The sequence below is a fragment of the Diospyros lotus genome, chromosome 4 (assembly GCF_014633365.1).
Source record: "Diospyros lotus cultivar Yz01 chromosome 4, ASM1463336v1, whole genome shotgun sequence".
Classification (NCBI taxonomy): Eukaryota; Viridiplantae; Streptophyta; class Magnoliopsida; order Ericales; family Ebenaceae; genus Diospyros; species Diospyros lotus.
In genome coordinates, this window is record NC_068341.1 from 5,677,578 (window position 1) to 5,701,145 (window position 23,568).

At 36.4% G+C, this 23,568-nt stretch overlaps 3 protein-coding genes across 7 annotated transcripts; 1 reads left to right on the forward strand and 2 right to left on the reverse strand.

The window, feature by feature from the left end:
• The first annotated feature begins 430 nt into the window (after positions 1-430).
• LOC127799943 (mitochondrial thiamine diphosphate carrier 2-like) lies at positions 431-6,984 on the forward strand. Its single transcript, XM_052334246.1, has 8 exons — positions 431-948; positions 1,196-1,355; positions 1,784-1,900; positions 2,409-2,520; positions 3,085-3,212; positions 3,493-3,645; positions 4,949-5,092; positions 6,363-6,984. The coding sequence occupies exons 2-8, from the start codon at positions 1,233-1,235 to the stop codon at positions 6,579-6,581; spliced, it is 996 nt and encodes a 331-aa protein (XP_052190206.1). The 5' UTR covers positions 431-948; positions 1,196-1,232; the 3' UTR covers positions 6,582-6,984.
• Positions 6,985-7,467: 483 nt separating this feature from the next.
• LOC127799944 (uncharacterized) lies at positions 7,468-11,160 on the reverse strand. The gene is made up of 3 exons (XM_052334247.1): positions 10,963-11,160; positions 8,917-9,041; positions 7,468-7,969 (listed from the first exon to the last, which is right to left on the reverse strand). Exons 1-3 carry the CDS (start codon positions 11,111-11,113, stop codon positions 7,685-7,687), a joined length of 561 nt encoding a protein of 186 aa, XP_052190207.1. The 5' UTR covers positions 11,114-11,160; the 3' UTR covers positions 7,468-7,684.
• Positions 11,161-11,970: 810 nt separating this feature from the next.
• Positions 11,971-21,125, reverse strand: LOC127800598 (uncharacterized). 5 transcript variants are annotated; one of them, XM_052335304.1, is made up of 5 exons: positions 21,010-21,054; positions 20,775-20,817; positions 20,410-20,482; positions 18,743-19,591; positions 11,971-14,330 (listed from the first exon to the last, which is right to left on the reverse strand). In XM_052335304.1, the coding sequence occupies exons 3-5, from the start codon at positions 20,437-20,439 to the stop codon at positions 12,546-12,548; spliced, it is 2,664 nt and encodes an 887-aa protein (XP_052191264.1). In that variant the 5' UTR covers positions 20,440-20,482; positions 20,775-20,817; positions 21,010-21,054; the 3' UTR covers positions 11,971-12,545. The 5 variants fall into 5 exon arrangements, with proteins under 5 accessions (XP_052191264.1, XP_052191266.1, XP_052191265.1 ...); XM_052335306.1 differs by lacking the exon at positions 20,410-20,482 and having other exon boundaries at positions 21,010-21,125; XM_052335305.1 differs by lacking the exon at positions 20,410-20,482 and having other exon boundaries at positions 18,743-19,594; positions 21,010-21,125.
• Positions 21,126-23,568: the final 2,443 nt, after the last annotated feature.

Below are 23,568 nucleotides of genomic sequence, written 5' to 3' on the forward strand. Positions count from 1 at the left end.
AAAAATAAAATTTTTAAAATACGTGAGTAACAATGTCATCAGTCCTTTATCCTTTAACCTAACTAATAGTGACGATGAACAATGTAAAAACTGTGTGAGCAAGTGTGGCCTTTTCCTAATTTTACTCATTTTATCGTTTAGATGGACTACACACTTTAAGAACACGTGACTTCTATTACTTTTGTATCTATAAAATTTTACGTAACGATATTTATTTCGAAAATATAGGCTAATTTTTCGAACTCTATCATACATAGTACATGCAATGTACTAATAATGGAAGTCATAAAATCCATATTTTCATCACTTGGCTGAGAATTTGGATTGAATTACTTACCTAAATATGATTATTCAAAAAAAAGTATATGATAATTCACGATTTTTTTTTTCTTTTATTTGTTGAGTGACGAAAATTTCATTCACTCAACTGATAGAATCTCCCGGTTTCCGATGAAACAATCACTCACGCTATTCTTGCTTGCCATCTCCAGTGAAGAGTTCTCCACCGATGGGAGATCTTCCCAAGGACCCGCTCTCTGCTCGCCGCCGGGCGACGGACTGCGAGGCAACGAAGCAAAGCTCAAGCAGCTTCTTTCTTTTTGTATAATTTTCATCGAGGAACGATCCACCGAAGCCATAACTTAATTTCCCTTTTCGACGGAAGCAGAATCAATCCACTCTTCTTTCCCTTTGACGAGACTGAATATTCTCCATTTAATACCCATCGTAATTAAATTCTGGTCCCTCCCCCCCCCCCCCCCCCCCCCCCCCCACAGTTTACTTTTCCTCTTTTTCCCCGAATTTTCTTTGTCTCCGTGTCAAAAGTTCCAAATTGTTGCTGAGGATATTGGAGGCGGTGAAATTGGTTTCTCTCCCCCAGCTTTTGACCGATTCCGAAATTGTCAAAATGGCGGCTCTTCTGGTTCCCTTCGCATTCCCTATCCTGAGGTACCTCGTTACTTCAATATATGTCAATGCGTGGAATTTCGATTTTCGTTGTGAATTTTAGGTCTAGTTGCTCGCAGTTTCGCGATATTGTATGTGTTACGTTTCGCTGAAACCCTAATTTCTGGAGGGCTTTTAGGTTCCGTTTTGTTTCTGGTCTGTGCATTCAATGCGTAGACACACGTGTTTGGATGTTACGGATTTGTTGAAATTTGAGGGGGTGAGTTTTGGACTTCTGGTGTGATTGTAGGTTCTAGCTATACTCGGTTGGCATTTGGGTAGGGGTGATGGAAGAACCCGAGCGCGACCAACTAAAGCGGGCATTGATAGATGTCACGGCTGGGGCAATCTCTGGTGCAATTTCGCGGACAGCGACTTCTCCGCTTGATGTTATTAAGATCAGATTTCAGGTAAATGGGTTACTCACTTTTGCTCCAATGCACAACTTAGGATTGCATCTTAGTTTCTTTACTGTCTTTGCCTTGTATGAATTTAGTGTCTTTATAAATTGGGGAATTGAATGCTGATGGCTATGTAGCTAATGACTTGTGGTTCCAATTTCAAGGTATTGAATTCAATTTCACCAAGTTGTAATTGGACTTTATTGATGGATTATATCGTGGTTATGTAGTTCCCTGGTTAGTTTTTTATATCGGGTTTGAGCCATGTAACAACCTCTCTCTACAAACCAAGGGAAAAGCTGTATACAAATATGACTGGACCCAATGCTCGTAAAATGCGGAGCCTCTTAAAATTGGCAAAGAAAAAAAAAAAGAAAGAAAAATGCTGAACTTTAAAGTTGGGAATGTGGAGTAAAAGATTCTTGTCTTTGTTACAGGTTCAACGTGAACCAACTACTTCCTGGGCTTTACTTCACAAGGGCGTGCATATACCATCAAAGTATACTGGAATGTTTCAAGCAACAAAGGACATCTTTAGAGAGGAAGGCTTGCGGGTATTTATCTCATAATTTCTAGACTAGCAATAAAGTTTGCTGGGCAGATAATATTCATGATGATATTATTTTTCAATATTTTTATTCAGCTGCCATACCCATATATAAGTGAGTTACATCTGTACATGGTATAACACTAAAAGATTGCTCCTGCCCTGTTTGGGACAACTTAAATATTGTAGCTTATGCTCCTACTGCTATTTCTTCCCCTTTTTGTTTCCTTTAATTTTCACTTGAAGAAAAATTTTAGCGGGTATTTTCTACTAGTGCCAGATGAAATAGGAAAATGGCATAGTCATGATAGGGAAAGAAAACTGCAAGCAAAATATTTTGGTTGTATACTGTACATTATTGCTTTTTATTCCACTTGATGGTGGACTTCTATGCAACAATACCTTTATGAGTTTGTCTGGGCTATCTTTTATCAGAAATCAGAATTAATGTACTTTATTTGAGGTAATGTGTTGTATTTTTGCAATGTTTAATTTGAGTTGATTGCTCATTACAGGGTTTTTGGCGTGGTAATGTCCCGGCACTGCTCATGGTTATGCCATATACATCCATACAATTCACTGTGTTGCATAAATTGAAAACATATGCTGCTGGTTCATCAAAATCAGGTTTTTTCAGATCTCAGTCAACCTATTTAGAGATATAAATATATATTGTGCTCTCTGGCAATTTATTCTTTTGCATCAGATTTTGCCACATATGCTCCATTTTTTCAATTTCTAAATGGAGTGAAATTCCATTGGCAATATCTGTTATTTTGGGCTGAAAGCAATTGCCTGTGATATTATTTCTTTGGTTTACTACATACAAGTGGTTCCCAAATGATTTGGCTAGAGTTGTGATTTTTTATTATCTGTTTAGCTGCCTAGATATTCTAAGCATATTGTCTAGTGCTGGCCACTGGAGCCATAACTGACAATTTGATGAATTCTTTGTAATAATGCCTAATGCAACTGTATGCTTTGTGTTTCCATTATCGTTGATGCATACGAAAGTATCCCCTTTTTTTTTTAATGGTTGATTCATGCTGTTGCCTATATGATTTCATTGATTGTGCAGCATAAAATGTCAAAAATTTACTTAGCACATGGCATACACATATTATATAGGCCCAATCTTTGTAATATTTATCTCTAACATTCCATGTGTGCTTGCTGTTTTCTATGATGCAGAGGATCACATTCATTTAAGTCCTTACCTTTCTTATATAAGTGGTGCATTAGCCGGATGTGCAGCTACTGTTGGATCATATCCATTTGATCTTCTACGAACCATCTTGGCTTCACAGGGTGAGCCAAAGGTATGGCATCCAAATACATGCTATGCCTGAACAGATATTTCTATCTTCAAGATGTCAGACAAAAAATGCATTGAAGGAATTTTCACACTGTAGCTTACTGAGCTTGGCACAGTCTGTTGGAAGATAAATAATTATCCAGATATCATGTTCCCCTAAGTTGCATTAGCGTTGAACAGGGGACTACTAACATGGCTTAGGTGTAAATGTGGGTTTGGATTCCTGGTTACCTTATTTAGAGTCAGTTGAAAGTAAAAATGACAATGTATGTGTGTATATTCAGGTGTATCCAAACATGAGATCTGCATTTGTGGATATCATCCAGACTCGTGGATTTAAAGGAATTTATTCTGGGTTATCGCCGACACTGGTTGAGATTGTTCCTTATGCTGGCCTGCAGTTTGGAACATACGATACATTCAAGCGGTGGGCAATGGTAAGGTTTTACTCCTCATAAGTATAATCCTAAATGACGTTAATTATATGATGCATATAATTTCATATTTCATAGATAGGTTCTTTTCCAAGGGTGTGGAACTTTGATAATTTGAGCCTCCTTTAGGAAATCTGCAGATATTATAAGTTGAGATAGCAGTATGTTCTGGACAAGTGTAGCCATAGAATCTGCCATATAATAGTGTGAAACTGAAGATAAAACTCGAGTTCACAATGATCTGAAAGTTTTCATCTAGTTCATAATTTTTTGGTTTCTCAAAAATTTTCTTCATGCATCCAGTCAATCTATTTCCATAGTACTCGTGTTTTTGCTGATCTAATGCAGTCAACTGTCATTTAATTTCCAAGTCATAAAAGTGGTGTGTATAAGGTTTTAAATACCACATTTGATACCAGAGTCTGCCATACTGAGTTTGATTGGTAAACTTTTCTACAAGAGTCTCGGTAGGACATGGAACTTCATGAAAAGAGCAGGCTAGGGGACCATATGAAATATGGTCCAGATTGTAGAGCTTTGCACTATTGAGGTTGGTTTTGGGCAAAATATTAGTTATATGAAGTTTTTTTTTTTTTTTCTGTAAGTAAAGTTAGTTATATGAAGTTATGGCCTGATCAACTCCATTCTGTAAGAAAACTTATATAAGGAGGAGAAATTGCTACAGTGCTTTGGTTTGTTTGTAATTTTGTAAAATGGCTCTTGTCCCCCAGCATTCAATGCAGTTTTAGACTAAAAATGTCCTCTTATTGATTGTTTTTCCCACTTTTCTTCTGTGTGGCACTTGGCATTTGCTTCAGCTTGATGGGCGTTTGACACCAAAAACTTCCCATCTCTCCTTTCTTTCATATGACCCCAACACTCAAAAAATAAATAACTAAATAAGAGGGGGGCATCTCTAGTGCTCGACTCCCCATTTTGTGAGGGTTGGGGAGGGTCGTTGTACTCAGTCTTATGGCTTACTTTGCAGAGAGGTTGTTTCAACTCAAATCCGTTGACTTTTTCTGTCACACAAAAGAAAAAGAAAAATCAACATTATGGTTCACTAGGGATTCACAGATGCTGTGGTGCCAAGACCATATGGTGGAGCTTCTTGGTTTTCCAGATAAAATTTGTGGACTGAAGGTTAAATAGTGGGTTTTTTTATTTTTATTGTGTCATTTCACTCTCCTGTCATTTCTTCTTGTGGAAAAGTATATGGATTTTTCTTTATGCATCTTACTTGAGTGATTGTACAGCTGGCTTTTGCCTTAGGCTTCTGTTGTTGCAATCTGTCCCTTTCTTATAGGCCTGGAACCAGTATAGATCTTCTAATGGAAGCTCAGCTGATGATTCCGTTTCAAGCTTCCAGCTTTTCATCTGCGGGTTGGCAGCTGGGACATGTGCCAAAGCTGTCTGTCATCCCCTTGATGTTGTCAAGAAGAGGTTTCAGGTACAGTTCTAACCTTAGAACAAGCTGTCTTGGATCTGTTGTTAGTATGTTATCAGAGATGTTAAGTTTGGTAGAGCCATTGTTTATTTTTGAATTCTCCTTTTGTTTTTGATTGTCTGAATCCTAATCAGTGCTATTAGTAGTTGACGCATTCAAATTAGGTTATTGCCAACCCTACATGTGATGCATTTACTAATGAAATTGTATGGGAGAAGAAGGGATTTTATGGTTAGTGAAATTCTTTAACATGTTAAAATCAAAAAGTATACCTGATGAGTGGAGAAAATGCACTTTGGTGCCTATTTGTAAGAATAAGGGGGATGTTCAAAGTTGTGGAAATTGTAGTAGGGGGGTCAAACTAATGGCCCATATTTTACAACTTTAGGAGAGGGTGATTGAGTAAGGGTTAAGAAGAGAAATCATTGTTTTTGAAAACTAATTTGGTTTGGTGCCTAGTTGATCAACAATGGAAGCTAGTTATTTATTCAGGTGTCTAATGGAAAATGTCTATAGATAAATAGAAAGATTCATTTATGATGTTTATGGACTTAAATTGTGGGGTAAATACTGAAGCTTTTCTGATTAAAGATGGATTGCATCAAGCATAGGCATTCAACCTTTACCTCTTTGCTTTGTGATGGATGAATTCCCAGAGCACTTCCAAAAAGAGGTGTCTTGGTGCATGTTACATGTGAATGATAGTCTTTGACAATGAGATGGAAGGTGTGAATACTAAGCTCAAATTATGGTGGGACATCATAGAAAAGATTCAAGTTGGGCAAGTTGAAAACTGAATAGATGAATTATATGTCTAATAAAACTAGAAGTGTGTATGTTATCGTAGTGACTTGAAGATTAAATTACTCCTAGAAATGATTAGTTTAAATATCTTGGACCAATTGTTCAAAAAGAAAGGGAGGTTATTGAGAATGTTACTCATAAAAGTCATTCTTCTTGTCTGGTCTGGGCAAAATTGTTCACTACTGGTCACACGAGAACTCATACAAAGGCCTTTCTGATAAGATATATTACAAACCAAGTTTCTATTTTGGTTTCCTAGTTTGTAATAGAGCAAAATGTAGTAACCCATCTTAAGATGCCCATACTCTTTTCTTGTAATGTTTCTCTAAATGCATTCTTCCTCATCACTACACTTATTATTGTTTTTGTTGGATTTTCTTTTTTTATTTTGTTTGTGGGAGCCATTTCTGCGAGCACTGAGCTTGGCCGTTTCTTTATGGAAAATTACACATATTTGTGGTTGCTACAGATTGAAGGACTACCAAGACATCCAAAATATGGAGCTCGAGTTGAACGACTCGCTTACAGGAATATGTATGATGCAGTTCGCCAGATTTTGCAAATGGAGGGTTGGGCTGGCCTCTATAAGGGCATTGTCCCATCAATTGTCAAAGCTGCACCTGCTGGCGCCGTAACGTTTGTGGCTTATGAAATGACATCAGATTGGTTAGAGTCCATCATCACTTGAATCTGATTTTGGTTCTTTCAAGCGTTCTGGGTTTCCTTTCGTTATTTTCCCTTTTGTACGTTAGAAAGCCCCCATAGAAGGCAAACCCTTTTTGTGTTAGTCAGAGACAAGCCAAGTTTAAGTCATTTACAAAAGGTCAAGAGGAGAAAATTAAGGTATGGAGGACAGTGGCTAAAAGAAGCTCCTGAATGCACGGAAGGCTATACCCTCGTTCGCATGAGCTGGCTATGGAATGGTTATCTCAAGTGGAATTTTGCTGGTTGCTGTGAGAAGAACACTACCTGGACCATGGAGCTTTTCAACTGTGCCACAGAGTGTACAACTGCGAGAAGAACTAGATAGATATTAGTTTAGGTATTGAAGAGTAATCAATTCATATTAATTCAAAAATCTCGTTTAATAATTGACTGAGCTGTGGAAATTTTAGTTTGATGGGTTAAGAGTGATATTGAATTTTACATCAAAATTTATGTTGAAAAATTTTGTGTTATGCGTGGAGGAACGCAAGCTCAGATGTCTCGTGACAGCATATAATTCATGACATGGTATCAAGATTGTATTGGATACATCAAGCGTTGATGATATGGTGATGGGTTACAATCTCTTCACTAGTCTTTTTGGGCGAGTTTCACCCAAATTGGTCCCAGGTCATCTATCTTTGTAGGATCGATACAAATTTTCCTTATACAAATTGCTTAAGGTTAATACTTTCCCTACTTCTGGAACACAAATATCCAATAATGACGGCCTTGGAAGCAGGGATGCACCTTCTAAGCTCCCTAGGACCTTCAAGAGAACCTATTCACAATTAATTTGATGTACTATTAATTAATATGACTGAATGATGATGAACCTGGCCAAAAAATCTGAAGAAACCACCTCCACCTGCTCCGGAATCAAGACTACGTCCTATTCATTATTGACTCAATGGATTCGCCAACTCTGTTTAACCATCAAAAGTCTTAAATCATACAAAACCGTGACAACATTGACTTCTAACATTTTGTTTTGTACAAAGATCCCTCACTCATATCATTGAACAGAATTTCGTTAGCAAAACAAACGACTAGGAAAGCTGAAAGCACTACAGACTACAGTATGCATCACTGATCATTTCTCTGTTTGCTGCTGTCCTGTGGAGGCAGCGACACGGATTGGAGGATCTTCTGGACATGCACAACGTCGACCCGGAACTTCTCCGCGATCTGTTGGACATCCATCGGCCCATTGTGATCGTCAGCCTTCCCTTGATGCAGCAGCATGATATGCCGTAGTTGTGCCACGTTCAGGGTACCCGCAGGGGCAGGTCTTTCCTCATATCTGGTGGACTCCACTGTTGTATTTCTCAGTTTTGGCAAAGGCCTTCTATACTGTTCAACCACAGATGCCTGCAACAGAACAGATCTGGACTTTTTTAACAGTTCAAACCAGAAGCTGTCGGTGAATAACAATCCTAATCATATGAAAAATTTGTAAAGATCTAAAACATAACGCCAATGCAAACCGTATCTTTTGATTATTCTGGTCTCATTTGAAAACACAGGATTATTAATTCAACTACCCTTTCTGGGATCTGCTTGCACACATTTCCCTTCTATAGTGCCATATATTTATCAGACTACTTAAATAGGGTAACCAGTGTACAAAGGCTCTAACTATTCCAAGGTCTGGGGAGAATAAGATGTACACCGCTTGAAGTCTGGATGCAGATGAATCCATTTATTCGTGGCAATAGTTTCAATGAAATTACAACCATCCTCAAAAGGTATATAGAATTCGTTTTCATAAACAAGTTCAATTTAGTGGGAAAAGGAACCTAAAACTTCAGTATACATATAAGTGCCAAACATGTACCACTCGCTCTGGCACAGAAGATCTCCAAAATCAAAGAAAGAGTCTGAATAATAACTTATATCCTTGCCACCATATAAAAGACAGACCACATAACATTACACAAGGCAATACAAATATATGCCATAATGCCGCTTATAGTGTCAAAACAAGGCAATGAATTTGTTAAGTCGCATCTAGTCAGACTCAATTTCCCAACAGGCACACATGCACACACACGTGGAGAATGCATTTCCATACAAAGAGAAAATTTACACATTCAAGTTGTGGAACCATATGTTTTACACATCATTCCATTGACAAGCACTTAGAAACAAACCAATGCCATTGTGAGGTCCCTGAAGCCTTCCTAGACATCTTTTTCCAACAATCACTTAGAAATAAGAATATATCTGTCACATGGAGAGTTGACTTGCGGTAAATGATGACATTATGAGTTTCAAGAAATTTAAATGGAGGAAATTAACAACTTCAATAAACTCACCTCACCCATCTCAGGTTTTCCTCCAGGTTTGGAACTAATTCTACCCACCATCTGACTAAGCATGACATCATATTGTGGATCTCTCTCTTCAAGGATGTTTTCAGGATTGATTCTTGATCCAACCTCTGTATGAAAGGAAGAAGTGTGAACCTACCAATGTATAGAGATAACACAGATTTTCTCAATTGTAAATACAGATACTGAAGAGTAGGATTGCATGGCCTAACTTCAGTTCCTCTAATTAACAGTTTGGGCATGCGGCTGTTAATAACAGTGGCTAAGAAGTCCAAAGTGCAACCAATGTTCTACCCATGGTGAGGCAAGGAGTATACACTTAAAGGTTTAACGGTTTCAGTCTTGGATGCTTATAGTAAGAATGCATTAGCATTTATTGCCTTTTACAGTTTGAATAAATATGTAATAGAAGAAAAGTGAATGGGAAAATGAGGATTACATTAGTTCAGGTTTTGAAACTCGGATAAGACAGAGGTCAGTAAGGCTATGATTTCTTCAACAATGGCGAATGGTTGATTGTGAGAGTGCTTAAAGAAGCGCACCATAATAGCAACGGGCAACAATTGGGCGTGGCCCACTTAGATCTGAGCAATTATATTTCAATTTTATCTTCGAGGTTACTGGGCAAGGCTTGTGAGATGCTGAAACCTATGAGAGTTAATTTTTGGTGTTACAGTTTGGGTCATGATTCAATTAAAAGGTTATTTATGTTTTTGTATTTCTTCAGGTTGATTCTTTCTACAAGATAAAAATTGGATGTTTTCAAGTTGTGCTTTCTGTAGAATAGGCCAAAGGAAGAATGTCAAATAATATTGCAATTAAATACATAATCAAGAAATGTAAGACGCAAATGAGGATTGCCTTGATTCACTTTCCAAACTTTGACACAAAAAGCAGACTTCACATGGAAAACAAGGTGCACATAAAACAGGAAAGAGAGAATACAAAATATAATTAATCCATAAAAAATGAGTTATTCCTCAAGCAATTGGTATGGAAATGATGCCCCTTGCCCTGGACAGAAGACCACAATCCCCTGTTTCTGTGGACATCACGTCGAAGATGGATCTTGGGGTTATCTAAAAAGATCAAAAACAATCTTACAAAAAGTAATCCTGCACCCGCAGTTTCCTTTTTCAATCATAGCAAATACTGAATTCAAAAGGATCGCATTAGTTCCCTGTGCTGGGGAGGCATATAATTCACTTGCTAAGACGCAATATATATCATCTCTAAGCCTTGAGGAGTAACTAATGTGGCTTCTCAAAGGAGTCCTCTCAAAATTTAATGTCCTGGAAAGTTTTCCTTCAGCTTTGCTTCAATGTGCTTCTCAAGAAACTGGCTGTATTACAATCTCAATTGTGCATTGCAAATGTACCAGAAATGTAATACTATATCCTCCTTGATCAACAACAAACTACAGCTTCTGTTTCATATTCATTTCTCTATATTTACAAACGCAAAAATATTATGCTATGCAACCTAACTCTCTACTTCCGCAGATCAAAGAGAGTGTACTTGAAATTTACGTAGCTTAACAACCAAAAAAGGACGCATGCCCTTGTGATCTCGTATTCCCGTGCTGAAATCAACTAAATTATATTGGCTTTTCACAAACAAACAGAATAATAAATCTTGCCCTTTCACGTTTAAAAATTTTTCTTAGAAATTCGAGCGCCAACATAAGATGGATACAGCTTGAAATAACAAAAACTAATTTGGCCAAGGTTTACATAGCAGTACCAATTCAGTGCTTTGTCCGCTGCTGAATAGTTAGTAATACAATCAGAATTCACAGCACGCAAGCATTGCTGCGTTGGTATTTTTGATGTATGTTCAGTTCAGATAAGGTAGTTGCCAGCGTGTGTGATCCACGAACAATTACGTTATCTTTTGATTAAAATTCAATTCGAACCAACAAGCAGTATTTATAATAGACCGAATTCCAAAGCGAAGAAAACAGCACATCGCGTTTTTGCCAAGTCACTTGTGCCTGGCATAAATTCTGAACGTGAGCTGAAGGACACTCACCGGTAGTCGGGCCGACATTGTCTCCGGCAACCTTTTCGGGCGGCGGAACCGGCGGCCTGACGTCAACGGCCTTCTTGGACGACGACGCCGGCGTTGGATCGAGACTCACGCTTCGGATCCTTCCAGATGCTCGACGAAATGCCTGACCCATTTGCCCTACTCCCCTCTCTCCCCCTCTCCTCTTGGTTTTTAAGGAGGTTTTTCACTCGTCACAGAGAAAAAGTGATCATATGTACATATTAATAATATTTTTTAATAAATTAAAGATAAAAATAGATTTTATTATTTTTATCACAATCTGTATTCATGAAATACAAAATATATGCTTAATATGTAATTCAGTTTTATAATTCTTATTTGATCCATCCAAATAAATTAATTAATTAATTACATCTAGACCCCTAGCATTTCATCTTTTTGTATAGTCCGACCCATGATCTTCCAGAAATCCGTAAAGATACCCACCCACGAAAAATTATCAAAATAACAGCAATGAGGTTCATCTATTCTAAAATACAATTGAAGGGTACTTTTTTAATTCGTGAAAATGGAAAAAATGGCTAGAAATTTTTGAAGAACATTATTTTAGCCCTTCTTCAAATCAAATATTACACTTTTACCAATTTCCTTTCTTTTATAAGGACACGGTAAATTTACTATGTAATATTAAAAGTGAAGATAACTTTAATTAGATTGGTTTAAACTACACTAAAAGAGTGATGTAAAATTTGAATTAGATCAAAGTTTAAGGGACCTTAAAGCTAAACCAACTTGGTCTAGAGAAATTTAGTTGACTTAATTTTGAATTTTGTGAAATATTTTATACACCCAACTTGATAAAGAAAAACTCTTTAATCTTTGAAATTTATTATTATTATTTTTTTTTGTTGTTGTCTTTATTTGAAAACATCAAAATTGAACAATACAGTAAAACAACTCTTTTTAGATAAATGAGTTACAATAAAGAAATCAAGAGATCACTTTTCAGAAAAAAAATATCAAACGAGTCATGTCAAGCTGCCATTTAAACTAAACAAACCTACCATCGAGCCTTGCAGGTCTCTATCTTGCATATATGCAATAAAAGTTTAAAAAACACAAACACTTGCTCAAAGAAACCAAAGGCAACAGAAAACCTAAACAGAGATGATTCAACTAGGAAAAGAAACACCAGTTCTATGTTTTCTATTGCCAATAAGATGTAAAAGCACAAGTTTATGATTACCTAAGCCTCCCCTCACATGCCAACTCCAAAGTATCAGACAGTTTTTATCACATGGATGAATGAAAATGTTACAGCTTATTAGGAGGAAATGCACTCGCCAAGACTGAACCTTATGACGAAGGGTAGCAACTAAACGATCCCCTCGAATAAGCTAATTTTTTTTCAGTAACAGCTGATCTTTTATGCAGCCCAGTTTCAGAATTGGAAGTTGCATGGAGTAGGAGGCGCCTTGCTGATGAAATATGTCGGCTTTCATTGAAACCAGCAGCATCTTTCTGAGTAAGGTCCTTTTAACTAAGCATTCATTCTTCCATTAACAGCATGCAATGACTTGGATGTTGAACTCGAAAACTTCCCATTACGGTCCTCTCATTTGAGTGTCATTTCCCTCGGATATCACCTGAAATTTGTTAAGAACGTCGATGTTGGCATCATGCGCCCCATTTCCAACTTCTGCCATCTGCGAGTCCACAGTTCTGGCACCAAAATTCTCAGTCACCTGCACTCCACTACATGCGCGTTTAGGCGGTCTTGATGTTGAGTTCTTCCTTGGAGAGGCTTCTTTATTCTTACGCTTACGAGAGGAGGTTAAAAACCCGCTTGCAAAGGCTTCCAATGCTCTCATGGTTGGAGGCCGGTTTCTAGTGCCCTGCCTCCTTGAGTTCATGTTTGGCTGCTGCACATCTGTAGCAGTTTCTGGAGCAGCAGAATTTTCTGGTTTGCTTGCTTTATCATCTGCCATTATGGAGATTTCACTAGCTTCAACATCTAGCGAGACTTGCGGCAAGTTCAGGTCAATCAATGTCCGGGGTTGAGGTTTATCATAAGAACCTTCTGCAACACAACTGGTATCATAAGAGATGCCTTCACTGCTCTCGATAGGGCTACCTTTTGACGAACTTGAGGAAGGGATCCTCCTCTGAGGTAAACTAAATCCAGAGAAATTGTTTTGACTTGAATCAGGAGTTCCTGAGCAACAAATCTGCTCCTCTTGCTCAAACCTGGAGTTTACTGAGGGACTGATGATGCAATGGCTTGCTTCAGCTTGAGTACAAGCACCTAATCTCCGGTGCCTTTTTGTTCCTTCAGCTAAATAGTTCAAATCATTTTGTTTTAGCCCTCGCTTGCACTTCAGAGATTTGATTGGCTGCTTATCTTCACAGAAAATGTTAAGATCTTTGGTGCCTCTAGCAGATGCCTTTTCAGGATCATGACCATCATCCCCTTGGTTCGAAGAACCGACTTCAAGATCCTTCTCAGAGAACATGCCAATAGCAGACACTGTTTTTGTTATATTGGAATTATTAGTGTCCATATGATCAGATAACATGGTATCAACACACTCTGAATCTTGAGATGACACCTCAGAGCCATCATCATCATTTTCTTCAGAATGACTCCTAGAGATTCTCTTCTTAGAAACTTCATCAGGTAATGTTCTCAATTCTCTCACCTTAAATGTTTTTCCATCCGCCAGGCTTGTATCTACAATAGTAAACTGCATCAGATCTGTACTACGAACTGAAGTTCGAGGTTGAAGATAGCAGTGACGGCGGGGCTCAGACAAATCATCTTGTTCCAATTTTGTTTCAGGACTCCACCCACACTCTTCCTTGTTTCTGTTGCTTTCATCTGCTTCAGTGTCCAGCTCAAGAAGGCCAGGTTCGGAAGCAACTTTACTCAATACATCACTTACAGAATCAAAATAGTGGTTTCCCTTGACTAGTCTTCTCCTTGAGAACTTTTTGACACCAGGCACAAGGAAGACCAAAGAATGCTTGGAAGCAGCAGTAAAACTCTGATCATTGGGCTGCTCTGAGTGCCAACCTCTTGCCAGTAAACGGGGCCAAACTGCTTCCCAAAATAAATCATTTGATCGAGCCTTGCTCAACCGAAAATCCCCTGTCAGAAACTTGATGATTTCTTCTGGTGTAAGGGAGGAGCATGCTTTGCCAATTGGAATTTCTGGGCGCAAAGGAACAGCATGATTGGACTTTGGAGGCTCCATTGTGATGCCTGTTAGGTCACGCTTCCCTTTACCAATACCCACGGCCTCTACAAGACTGTTCATCCCAACTATAGCTTTTAAAGTGAAAACATATTCCTCTAGGGGCATTTTGCCCTCTCCAAAAGTCTTAGAGACCTGTCAAATTATAACATATAAGTTGAGCAGGACACTATATTCACAATAAGAGCAGAGTAAAAATCAGGCTGCCAATTTAGGCTTATAAGTTAATAACAGCCTAAAACTTATCAGAGAAAAAGGAAGGACTAAAGGTCGGTAAGTATAAGAACTCTCTGATTCAAAACATAATGAAAACCAGTTAAATCATCACAAGTCCTTCAAAGTTGTCTTGAGAGTCAGGAAAGTTATCCAACAGTCTGCACATGGCATAGCTGTATCAGAACTCAGTTGACCACTAAAAATCCCTTCATAAGGGAGATATGAGGTTTGTTGCACAAAGCGCAACTCTGACAGAAAGGGAACTGATTTCTCCAGAAACATCTCATCCACCCCTTTACTAATCTTGATGCATTCACTTGGAATAAGTTTAGGTAAATATTTAGATTGCATGCAACCAGAAGGAAAATTGATATGCAGCTGTGTCAGCTACCAGCCTACAAGAATTAGAGTATGTCTATATACTTCCAAGACATACAGTACCCCCATCATCTCAACAACAAAAACTGGGGGTGGGGGGTACAGCCAGTGCATGGAACTCCCTCCTTTCCAACGTTGGGAGAGGGTCATATTGTACACAACCTTCCCTCTGCTTTTTTGAAAAAATACTACCATAAGTTGAACCCTTAGACCTCCTGGTTATAGAGTAGCAAACTTACTGTTGCTATCAAGGCTTGCCCTTGGCTTCAAGACAAAACTATCATAAATTTACTATTGCAATGCCTCCTAGAGGTTGAGGAACATATTATGTCTGTGAATTGCTATTTTCACAATGGAACTTGCAACAGCTTTGCTTTCATAAGGTATGATGTGTTCCTCTTGTTTTGATGGTATTCTTTTTTCCTCCAGTAACCACTTTGTCTAGAACTATATAGGCATGCATTACTGGATGTGGTGCAATGGAAGTGTCAACAGCATGGTTATTTGACCTTCTGATGTAACACTGGATGAGTAAACCATCTAAATGTTACATTTGTGAATTGATAATATTGAAAAGAAGCTCCAGATGACTTTTTTTTCATCAACTACGACACATTTAGCATGTTTTCATGTTTTCTTGGTATTACCTTTCTATCAAGTAATCGAATGCCTAGAACTATGTAATCCTGGATTACTGGGGATCATGCAATGGAATTGTCAAATGCTTTGTTGTTTGCCTTCTGATCTCATTCCAGAGACATGCATTCAAGTGTTAAGAGGAGCTAACACTTCTTTTCCAATAAATATAGGTAACACTACCTTCACAAATAGCTAATCCTTCATTAAGAAATAAACGGGAAAAAAAACAAAAACAAAAAGAAAAGTTATACAAAAAACAAGCTATCTTTCCAAACTAAGAAGCATGGATGCAGACTCTGGACATGAATACAAGAAGACCCATATCTGTTGACAGTTATTTACACAAAAGTTTAAGATAATTCGTGGCACACCAATAAATAAATATATGCTTACATGTGTATCTAAGAAAATAATAAATACTCCTTGATTTATTTTCTATGAATACATTACCCCCTGAATATTTTTACTTAGCTCTTATCCCTTCTAAATAATAAGTCAGACTCACAAAAATAATAAGTCTAGTTTCCTTTTAACCAGAGCAAATCAATATACTCAAACCTAAATGCAAGAACTTAGTATATGACAAATTTTAATACACACCAATAATTCAAAGTCTTTACTGCAGTTAACATCATGGGCAAATAACTTAGCTGCTGAGATGAAAGAGGAATGTGAAAAACTCCTAAGAGCTGTTATTTTTGTATTTTCTTTTACTGTCATTCTGAACTAGACCAGAAGACACCATTTGGAATAAGAATAGCATCCGCTTAACTTAAATTCTGTCATGTATTTCATGTCCAACTCATTGGAAGATTCAGACTTCCAAGTTCAAAGGCTGGGAGGATGCCAGCAATGTGGTCTTCTGACTTTTAGACATAGACTAGTTCATGCTAATTTTTTCTCAATTGATCTCTGAGGAAGTGATATCAAATATCTTCCAATGAGTGTCTATGAGTCACAAGATTTTTCCCAAAGTTAATTACATAAATATGTCAATGAAGATTTCTGTAGTACTTTTAACTTTAAAATACATTTAACATAGAAAATTATGCAATCAAACTGCTTGACAAAGCACTAGTAGCTGTAGTAACATATTTTGCCTCAAATTATGAGTCCAACAATTAATTTTCTCTTCAAGATCCAAGAACTCACTACTGAACCAAGCTTAAAAGCATATCCAAGTATTTCTTCTATCATCTTGATCGCCTCCCCATCACTATCTGAAAAGCCCAAAAGCTACTTTTCACTGTTGAAGTATAAAACAAAACATGGTCTAAAGTGTCCTTGATATAACAAAAATTATTTTAGACACCCAAAGATGACATTGTCTTGGTACTTCTATGAACTACTAACCCAATTCCACAGACAATGTCAAGTCTACTAGCCCAATTGAGTAGTCAACAACTGAGTACGTGAAATGTGAGTTCAATAAAAATAGAAGTGTAAATAATGTTATTTTGAAACTTGGAGATAATTCCCAAAAAAAAAGGGATCAATTTTGATATCATGGATCATTTTTTTAGAAAAGGGGAGAATATGGAGAAAACTCAAAAAATCAAGACTGGTTGGATAAAGTGGAGAAGTGCATATAGCATTTTATGTGATCATAAAATTCCTCTAAAGCTAAAAGGAAACTTTTATTAGACAACTATAAGTTGTTTAGCTTAGAATGTTGGGTAATTAAGCACCAAGATGTGCCAAGTGAAAAATGAGTGTAATTGAGATAAAAATGTTTAAAAAAAAAAAAAAGAAGACAAACTACGAAATGTGATTAAGTGGATGAAATAGAGAAATTTTGTAGAAAAAAGATCAATGAAAACTTAACAGGAAACACCTAGACATGACATTAGACATAATCCCCTTATAGAGAATATGGTCATGGATAGAGATATTTGAAAATCCAGAATTCACGTAGCTGACCCACTTAGTTGTACTAAGGCTTGTGATTGTCGTATTTTCTAGCATAGTTGTTCTTACCACCTTGTCCTCATTGTGGTTTTCCACAGGATCTACTTCCTAACTTAGCATCATCATCTATTTTTGAGTTTTACTTAGACAAACCTTTTCTAATGACTTCTCTTTTAATTTTGATATTAGAACGTTGCTTATACATCTACAAACAGTTCTATAACTTATCAATAGTTATAGCAAGTATATCTTGATTCTTCAATGTTAGTAATAATAAGATTATACATAAACATGCATAATCGGTACAGATACTGAAGCATCAATCAACTTGGGTTAATAAATAAATGGTCAATAGGCAACTCAGAAAACAGAACAGTGAAACTGTAAGCATCCTTCAGGAAAACAATACTTCCAGATAACTATTCCAATTGTTTCTTTGCAGGGATTAATTTAAAGCTAATACAAGAGAAATCCTCATATCAAAACATATTTAACAATTTTTTTTCCTTCAACTTTAATGTTTATTAGGACTTCTATTGTTGCAACTCCATGGACAAAAATAATGAGAATTGTATTTCAATACTTGAGCTACTTTTTAGTTGAATCAGGTTTGTCCCAGAATTCCAAGCTGCAGATAGTCTGATTGGCTTGCTCAAAAACCATGCAACACCAGCTTGAGCAAGCAAACATGTTTGATACAACCTGAGTTGATTTATAAGCTTTTCTTGACAACTACAGATAACAGCTTGAGCAAACAGAGGGCATCTGAAGTAATTTTCCCAGATGTAAAAGTCCATTGCCTGGCATGATTACTCTCATATGTTGGTTTCATACATCATGCAAGGTTAAACTTCAAAGACACCAAAACACAAGAGATATCCTAACACCTTTAGGCTATATTCAGATTATGCTTCAAGTTCTTAGAAAGGTTATTCTTCATTGTCAATTAAGCTGTGTATGTTTTTTTGGAGTTTCCTAAAATCAAGTTCATCCTCTTCTAGTAGAAGGTTGAAGTTTGTAGGCTGAGTTCAGTGCTTGTTGGATTCTATGTCTTTTGATCTTTGTTAACATTCACAAAGAAAATGTAACTGTGATTCAGTACTAGACCGTGCGTCAGTCAATAATACGAGACCACTCCCAGTAGTTCAAGGATTAAACACTTAATCGTGTGTCACATCAACAAAGATTCTCATGTATGTGAAAAACTAAGATCACCAGAATTAGAGGTACAATCTTCTTTAAGGTAGTGGGATATTCTTTCTGTACCAATATGCATTTGTGCATGCACCTATAGACAATTGAACGTGAACTTACCCAATGATGATTTCACCATCATCTTGTACAATCTAGAGAAGAAGAAGAAGACGAAAAAAGGAGAGAGAGAGAGAGAGTACTTCAATAAATACCTCTGACAAAGTCTTTTGGCATTCTTCTGACACATTGAGAAACAAACGAGACAACAGTTCCTGTTGCCTCAATCCAGTGAAAATCTTTTGCCCATATACACACTTTCTGCTTCTCATCTTTCGGCAATCTGACCATCTTTGGTATTCATCAGACTTGTAAAATATCCCATAGTAAAATGATTGTATATCCCCCATAGTCTTATTCACAATAAATTTCTTCACCAGAACAAGGTTCTTCCCGAAGATGTACAAGCCAAGAAGGAAACTTTCCTTTTCAATTTTACTCCACAAACCACCAAAAGAACCAGGAACTAAACAGTATTTTTTAGCTCTGTAGTTCTGACACATTTTGCTTCTTGTTTCTTGCTCTGAAGCTAAGTCAGCTGACGTTCCTGATCCTATATCATTTGCCCATACAAGGTCCAGAGGCTCTATTTTACATTTTAAATCTTCACCCACTGAACAATTCTGAGCCTTTCTGTTGCTTTCAGATTTTGAGAGCCCACTTTTATTGGATATATCATCTGAATCACCAAGATGTTCCAGCCCTTTATGTTTAACATGATCAATTTCCTTATTGATCCACATGATTGGAATAGGTAGTCCCATTAGAAAATCATAATGAATACCAAGGGCACATTCCAGCTCAAACGGGCCCTTTTTATAGGAAAGATACTCAGAATATGTCATTAATGGTGGAATTTCAACCTGGTACTGGTCTCCAACTCGAGGAAGCAACTCTGGAGCTCCAAAAACATTGTATGCATCACAGGAATCTGGATAGAGAAACTGCTTCTCGGAGGCACCTTCAACAATATCCCCATTCTGATTCAGTTGCATTGAATCCATCTGCTAAATAAATCAAATAGAGTTGAAGGATGAATCAAAAGACTTGCACCTCAGTAAAAATGGAATCATGAAAGAAACAACAAAAGACAAACTAACTTGTTCTTGAACCTTATGTGAGTGTACATAAATTTCCATTTGATTTGATTTGAGTAAGACTAAAATAACTTCAGCCATAAAATTAGAGATTGTTGTATCTGCATGACTGTGATGAAAATTGCAGGAACTAAAGCATCCAAAATTAGCAGGCACTGGTAACATATCAAGGATTCACTTTGCAGGCATAACTGACAGTGGATATTCTGTTAACTGTTCAGAAAATAGACAAAGTTCTTATTATCGACATAATAAGAAGGGGGAAAAGAAGGACCCTTCAACCTGCTCAAGGTATGGAAAAGAGAAAAAGATGGAAAAATTACATATAATTACATATGTAATCCACAATTTGACCAAATGTCAACTTTTTATCTATGGGATTAATCAGTGATTTAATCATGTCAAACTAAAATCCACCAATACCGAGTTACAAGTGAAGCGCAGGTTCAAGCAGCATTCAAAAATTCTTTCAAAAACTCTGAAAATATGAAATTTATTGATTGTATATACCTATTATAACACACTGATTGATTGGTTGTGAACTTCTGAAACAGCAAACTATTAAACATAAGCAGAACGATTACCAACATCCTCGAGAGGATTGTTCTGAAGATTTTAAAAGATTTCAGCAAACCTAAGATGGACAAGAAATGAAGAAATTCTGGAGGATATACTAAACCGACGCAAGTACTGAAAGAGTAAGAGTAAAGGGCAGAGAAACAAACCACCGAAAAACAATGAAACCCCAGATCCATTTTTGAACTCTGAGCAACCAACCCCTCCTCAACAAAACTGAAACTTTAACATAAAAATTGCAAGAACCAAACAAGCACATTAATTTCGAAACACCAAAAACCAACGCAATCTCGAACAACCAAAGAACATCAATTCAGAGTGTCACTGAACCCATGAAGCAAATAGCCAAAAACAGGCCAAATACAATAGACAACAAGAACCCACCAGCCACAGCAAGAATTCCAAATGTGATCCCAACAAATTCGAACTCTTAGAACCAAACCATATGAACAAAATAGACGGATACAGACATAACTATTCATTCACATATACAGACTTATATAAATTTGCTAACCTCGGTAGTATCCGAGAGCGCAAAGCCGCGGGAGGAGGAGAACCTGAGGAAATGGGTCTTCATGGTTGAGTGCGGATTAACGAGTTCGAGATGCAAAAACGTGAAGAAAAAACCAACAACTGGGTGTATGCAAACGCGAGAATATACGTACGAAATACATAATAATATACACACACATGTATATATACACACACACACATGTTGATGAACTATGAAGCGAGAAACAGTAAGGTACCTTTAGGAGAGCTGAGGCTTCATGGTTGAATTGAGAAAACGAGGAGAGGCCCCGAGCCGAGAGGAAAATGGAGAGAGAGAGAGAGAGAGAGAATTAGAGAAAAAAAAAAAAAAAAAACAGAAACAAATGCATAGTAATGTATTGAGTGTGCATTTTTTTGAGAGAGAAAGAGAGAGAAAGAAGGGGAGAGGGAAATGATATGCGTACGCGCGGGGGAGGGGAGGAAGCGTACGGTGTTAGGAAAGGATGGCACGTGGAAATGGGGGGATGCCATCTTCGTTAAGGAGGGAGCGATTGAGTGCTTGAGGCTGTATGGAAGCACCGAGCTCGGTGTCTCCAACGGTGTCATGTCACATCGATTCTTTTTTTTTTTTTTCCTTTTTATTATCTGGCGTGTTAAAATTCAAAGGGATGAAAATCATGAAATATGATAATTCCTATTTTAGATTTTAGGTAAAAATTGAATTTATACTAAAATATTAAAAATAATAATAAAAAAAGGTGCTTGAGAACATCACTGTTCTCCTATCAACCTTGTCGGCGGCAAGCCCGTAAAATGAAGAGATTGTCATTTATAGTCGTCGGAGTAAAAAAAAATATCATAATTTGTCATTAAATTTTTTATTTATCAATTTCAAAATTAAAAAAATAAATAAAGGAGAAGTAATTTGGAGATCGTACAAATGGTGATGATGGAAAGAAAGTAATTGGCAAAATCAGAAAGAAATGAAAAGAAATTTACATGAAACTTTGCTTTCGATAAGTTATCGGTGAAATTAAAAAAAAAAAAAATTTACCTGTGATTTTGGCTTCAATAAGTTCTTAGTTTCTCTTCTTTCACCTCTAGCGATCTTCTTCCTTTTCGATGGAGTTTTCTTTCTTGCAGATCTTCTATTTTAGAGATCTAGAATTTAGTCGAGTTGGAGTCTTCCCTCTTTCTTTTTGTTTCTCTCTTCCTTTGCGGTTCTTTATAGTGTTGCAATTGACGACGTAGAGTGAATAATGTATTTGTTCTCCGATTTTTTTTTTAATTATTTTATTTTAATCGATGATGTTGTGTCAAAATCTAAGTGGACGAGGGTGTAAAAGTAATTTTATAAAAATACATAGGACAAAAAAACAAAATATATGTGTTGGAGACAATTAAAAAATAAAATAAAAAAAAAACACCTCAATCTTCCATGTCCCTATCTCCTATAAATAACTTATAATTCATAAAAATAAGTAGAAAAATACACTTTGCTCATTCTTATTATAATATAAATATACAATACCTTAATATAATATGTCATTTTAAATATTAAAATCATGTTCTTAAATAATATTTTTAAATAAAAATTATTTTTTATTCATGTCAGGCAATAGAAATTTTGTCTAACATGAACAAATTAAGAAAGAGGCGTGGGCCCTATTGTAGGGCAGGACCACACACCTACCTCTCGTAAACTCGCGTCGAGCAACATACTATTGCCCGGCACGAATAATATATCAGCCATACATTTTTAAAATTGGTGGTTCTCACTTCTCAACGTATGTTGTTGGGTGTTGATATTATATTTTATAATTATTAATATATATTCCCCTCGTTTTTTAAAAAAATAAAATAAACAATAAAGAATTCAATCTATCAAAATACAATGTCCAAAAATAGATTAGACTCCTTAGGTACTTTTAAAATAAATTATTTTTAAGAGAATATGAATTAAGACGATTACATTTAAAGATAAATATGATAGAAGGTAATTACCTATTTTAATGTTTTCCAAGCTAGTAAAATGTTTATTTCGAGATAATGATAAAACACTTAAAATCTAGTTTAAAACAAATATAAGAAAAGATAATTATTATGAATGAACGATACAGATAAGTTGTTGCCATTCATGACAATTCGGGTATCGTAAATGCAATAAGAGTTGATGATACATGCACCTTATATGTCGTTTCATTATTTTTTTAATAATAATTATCTTAAAAATAAGTGACTCGCTTTAATATAACATGCATGAAAGATCTTATAATTTAAATATATATACATATATATACTTCATCAAGTAATGTAGTTGAATTTATAAAATTAGATTTCTCTTCGCAATTTATTATTATTATTATTACTTAATTTAATCAACGTCCATCAAGTATATTATTAAATTTTGGTTTTATGTGAAATTCATGATGAATTTTTCAAGAAAGAAAGAAAGACACTCATGGAGTAATTATGCTTGGCTGACGGTGCGGGTGCATGGAGCGTAATGGGGTGGCGTTCCAGCAGAAAGATTTCGCTGGACGAGTGTAGCCACGCGCTATACGTGGGCATCCAACGTAAACTGTTATTTGACCAAATTAACCCCAGCTCCCAATTCGTGTTGTTGACTCCTAAATTCTCTTGTACAAGTTTAGCTTTTTGTATAAATTTTCTGTAGCCCAAAAAAATCTATAAACTATTTTTATCCATGCATACACGTGTAAAGTGTGGGTATTTAAGTAATAAACTATAATAATTAAATTCTTATGTTAATCGGTATAAAATTATCTTCTTAATTATAACACTATTCTATTCTA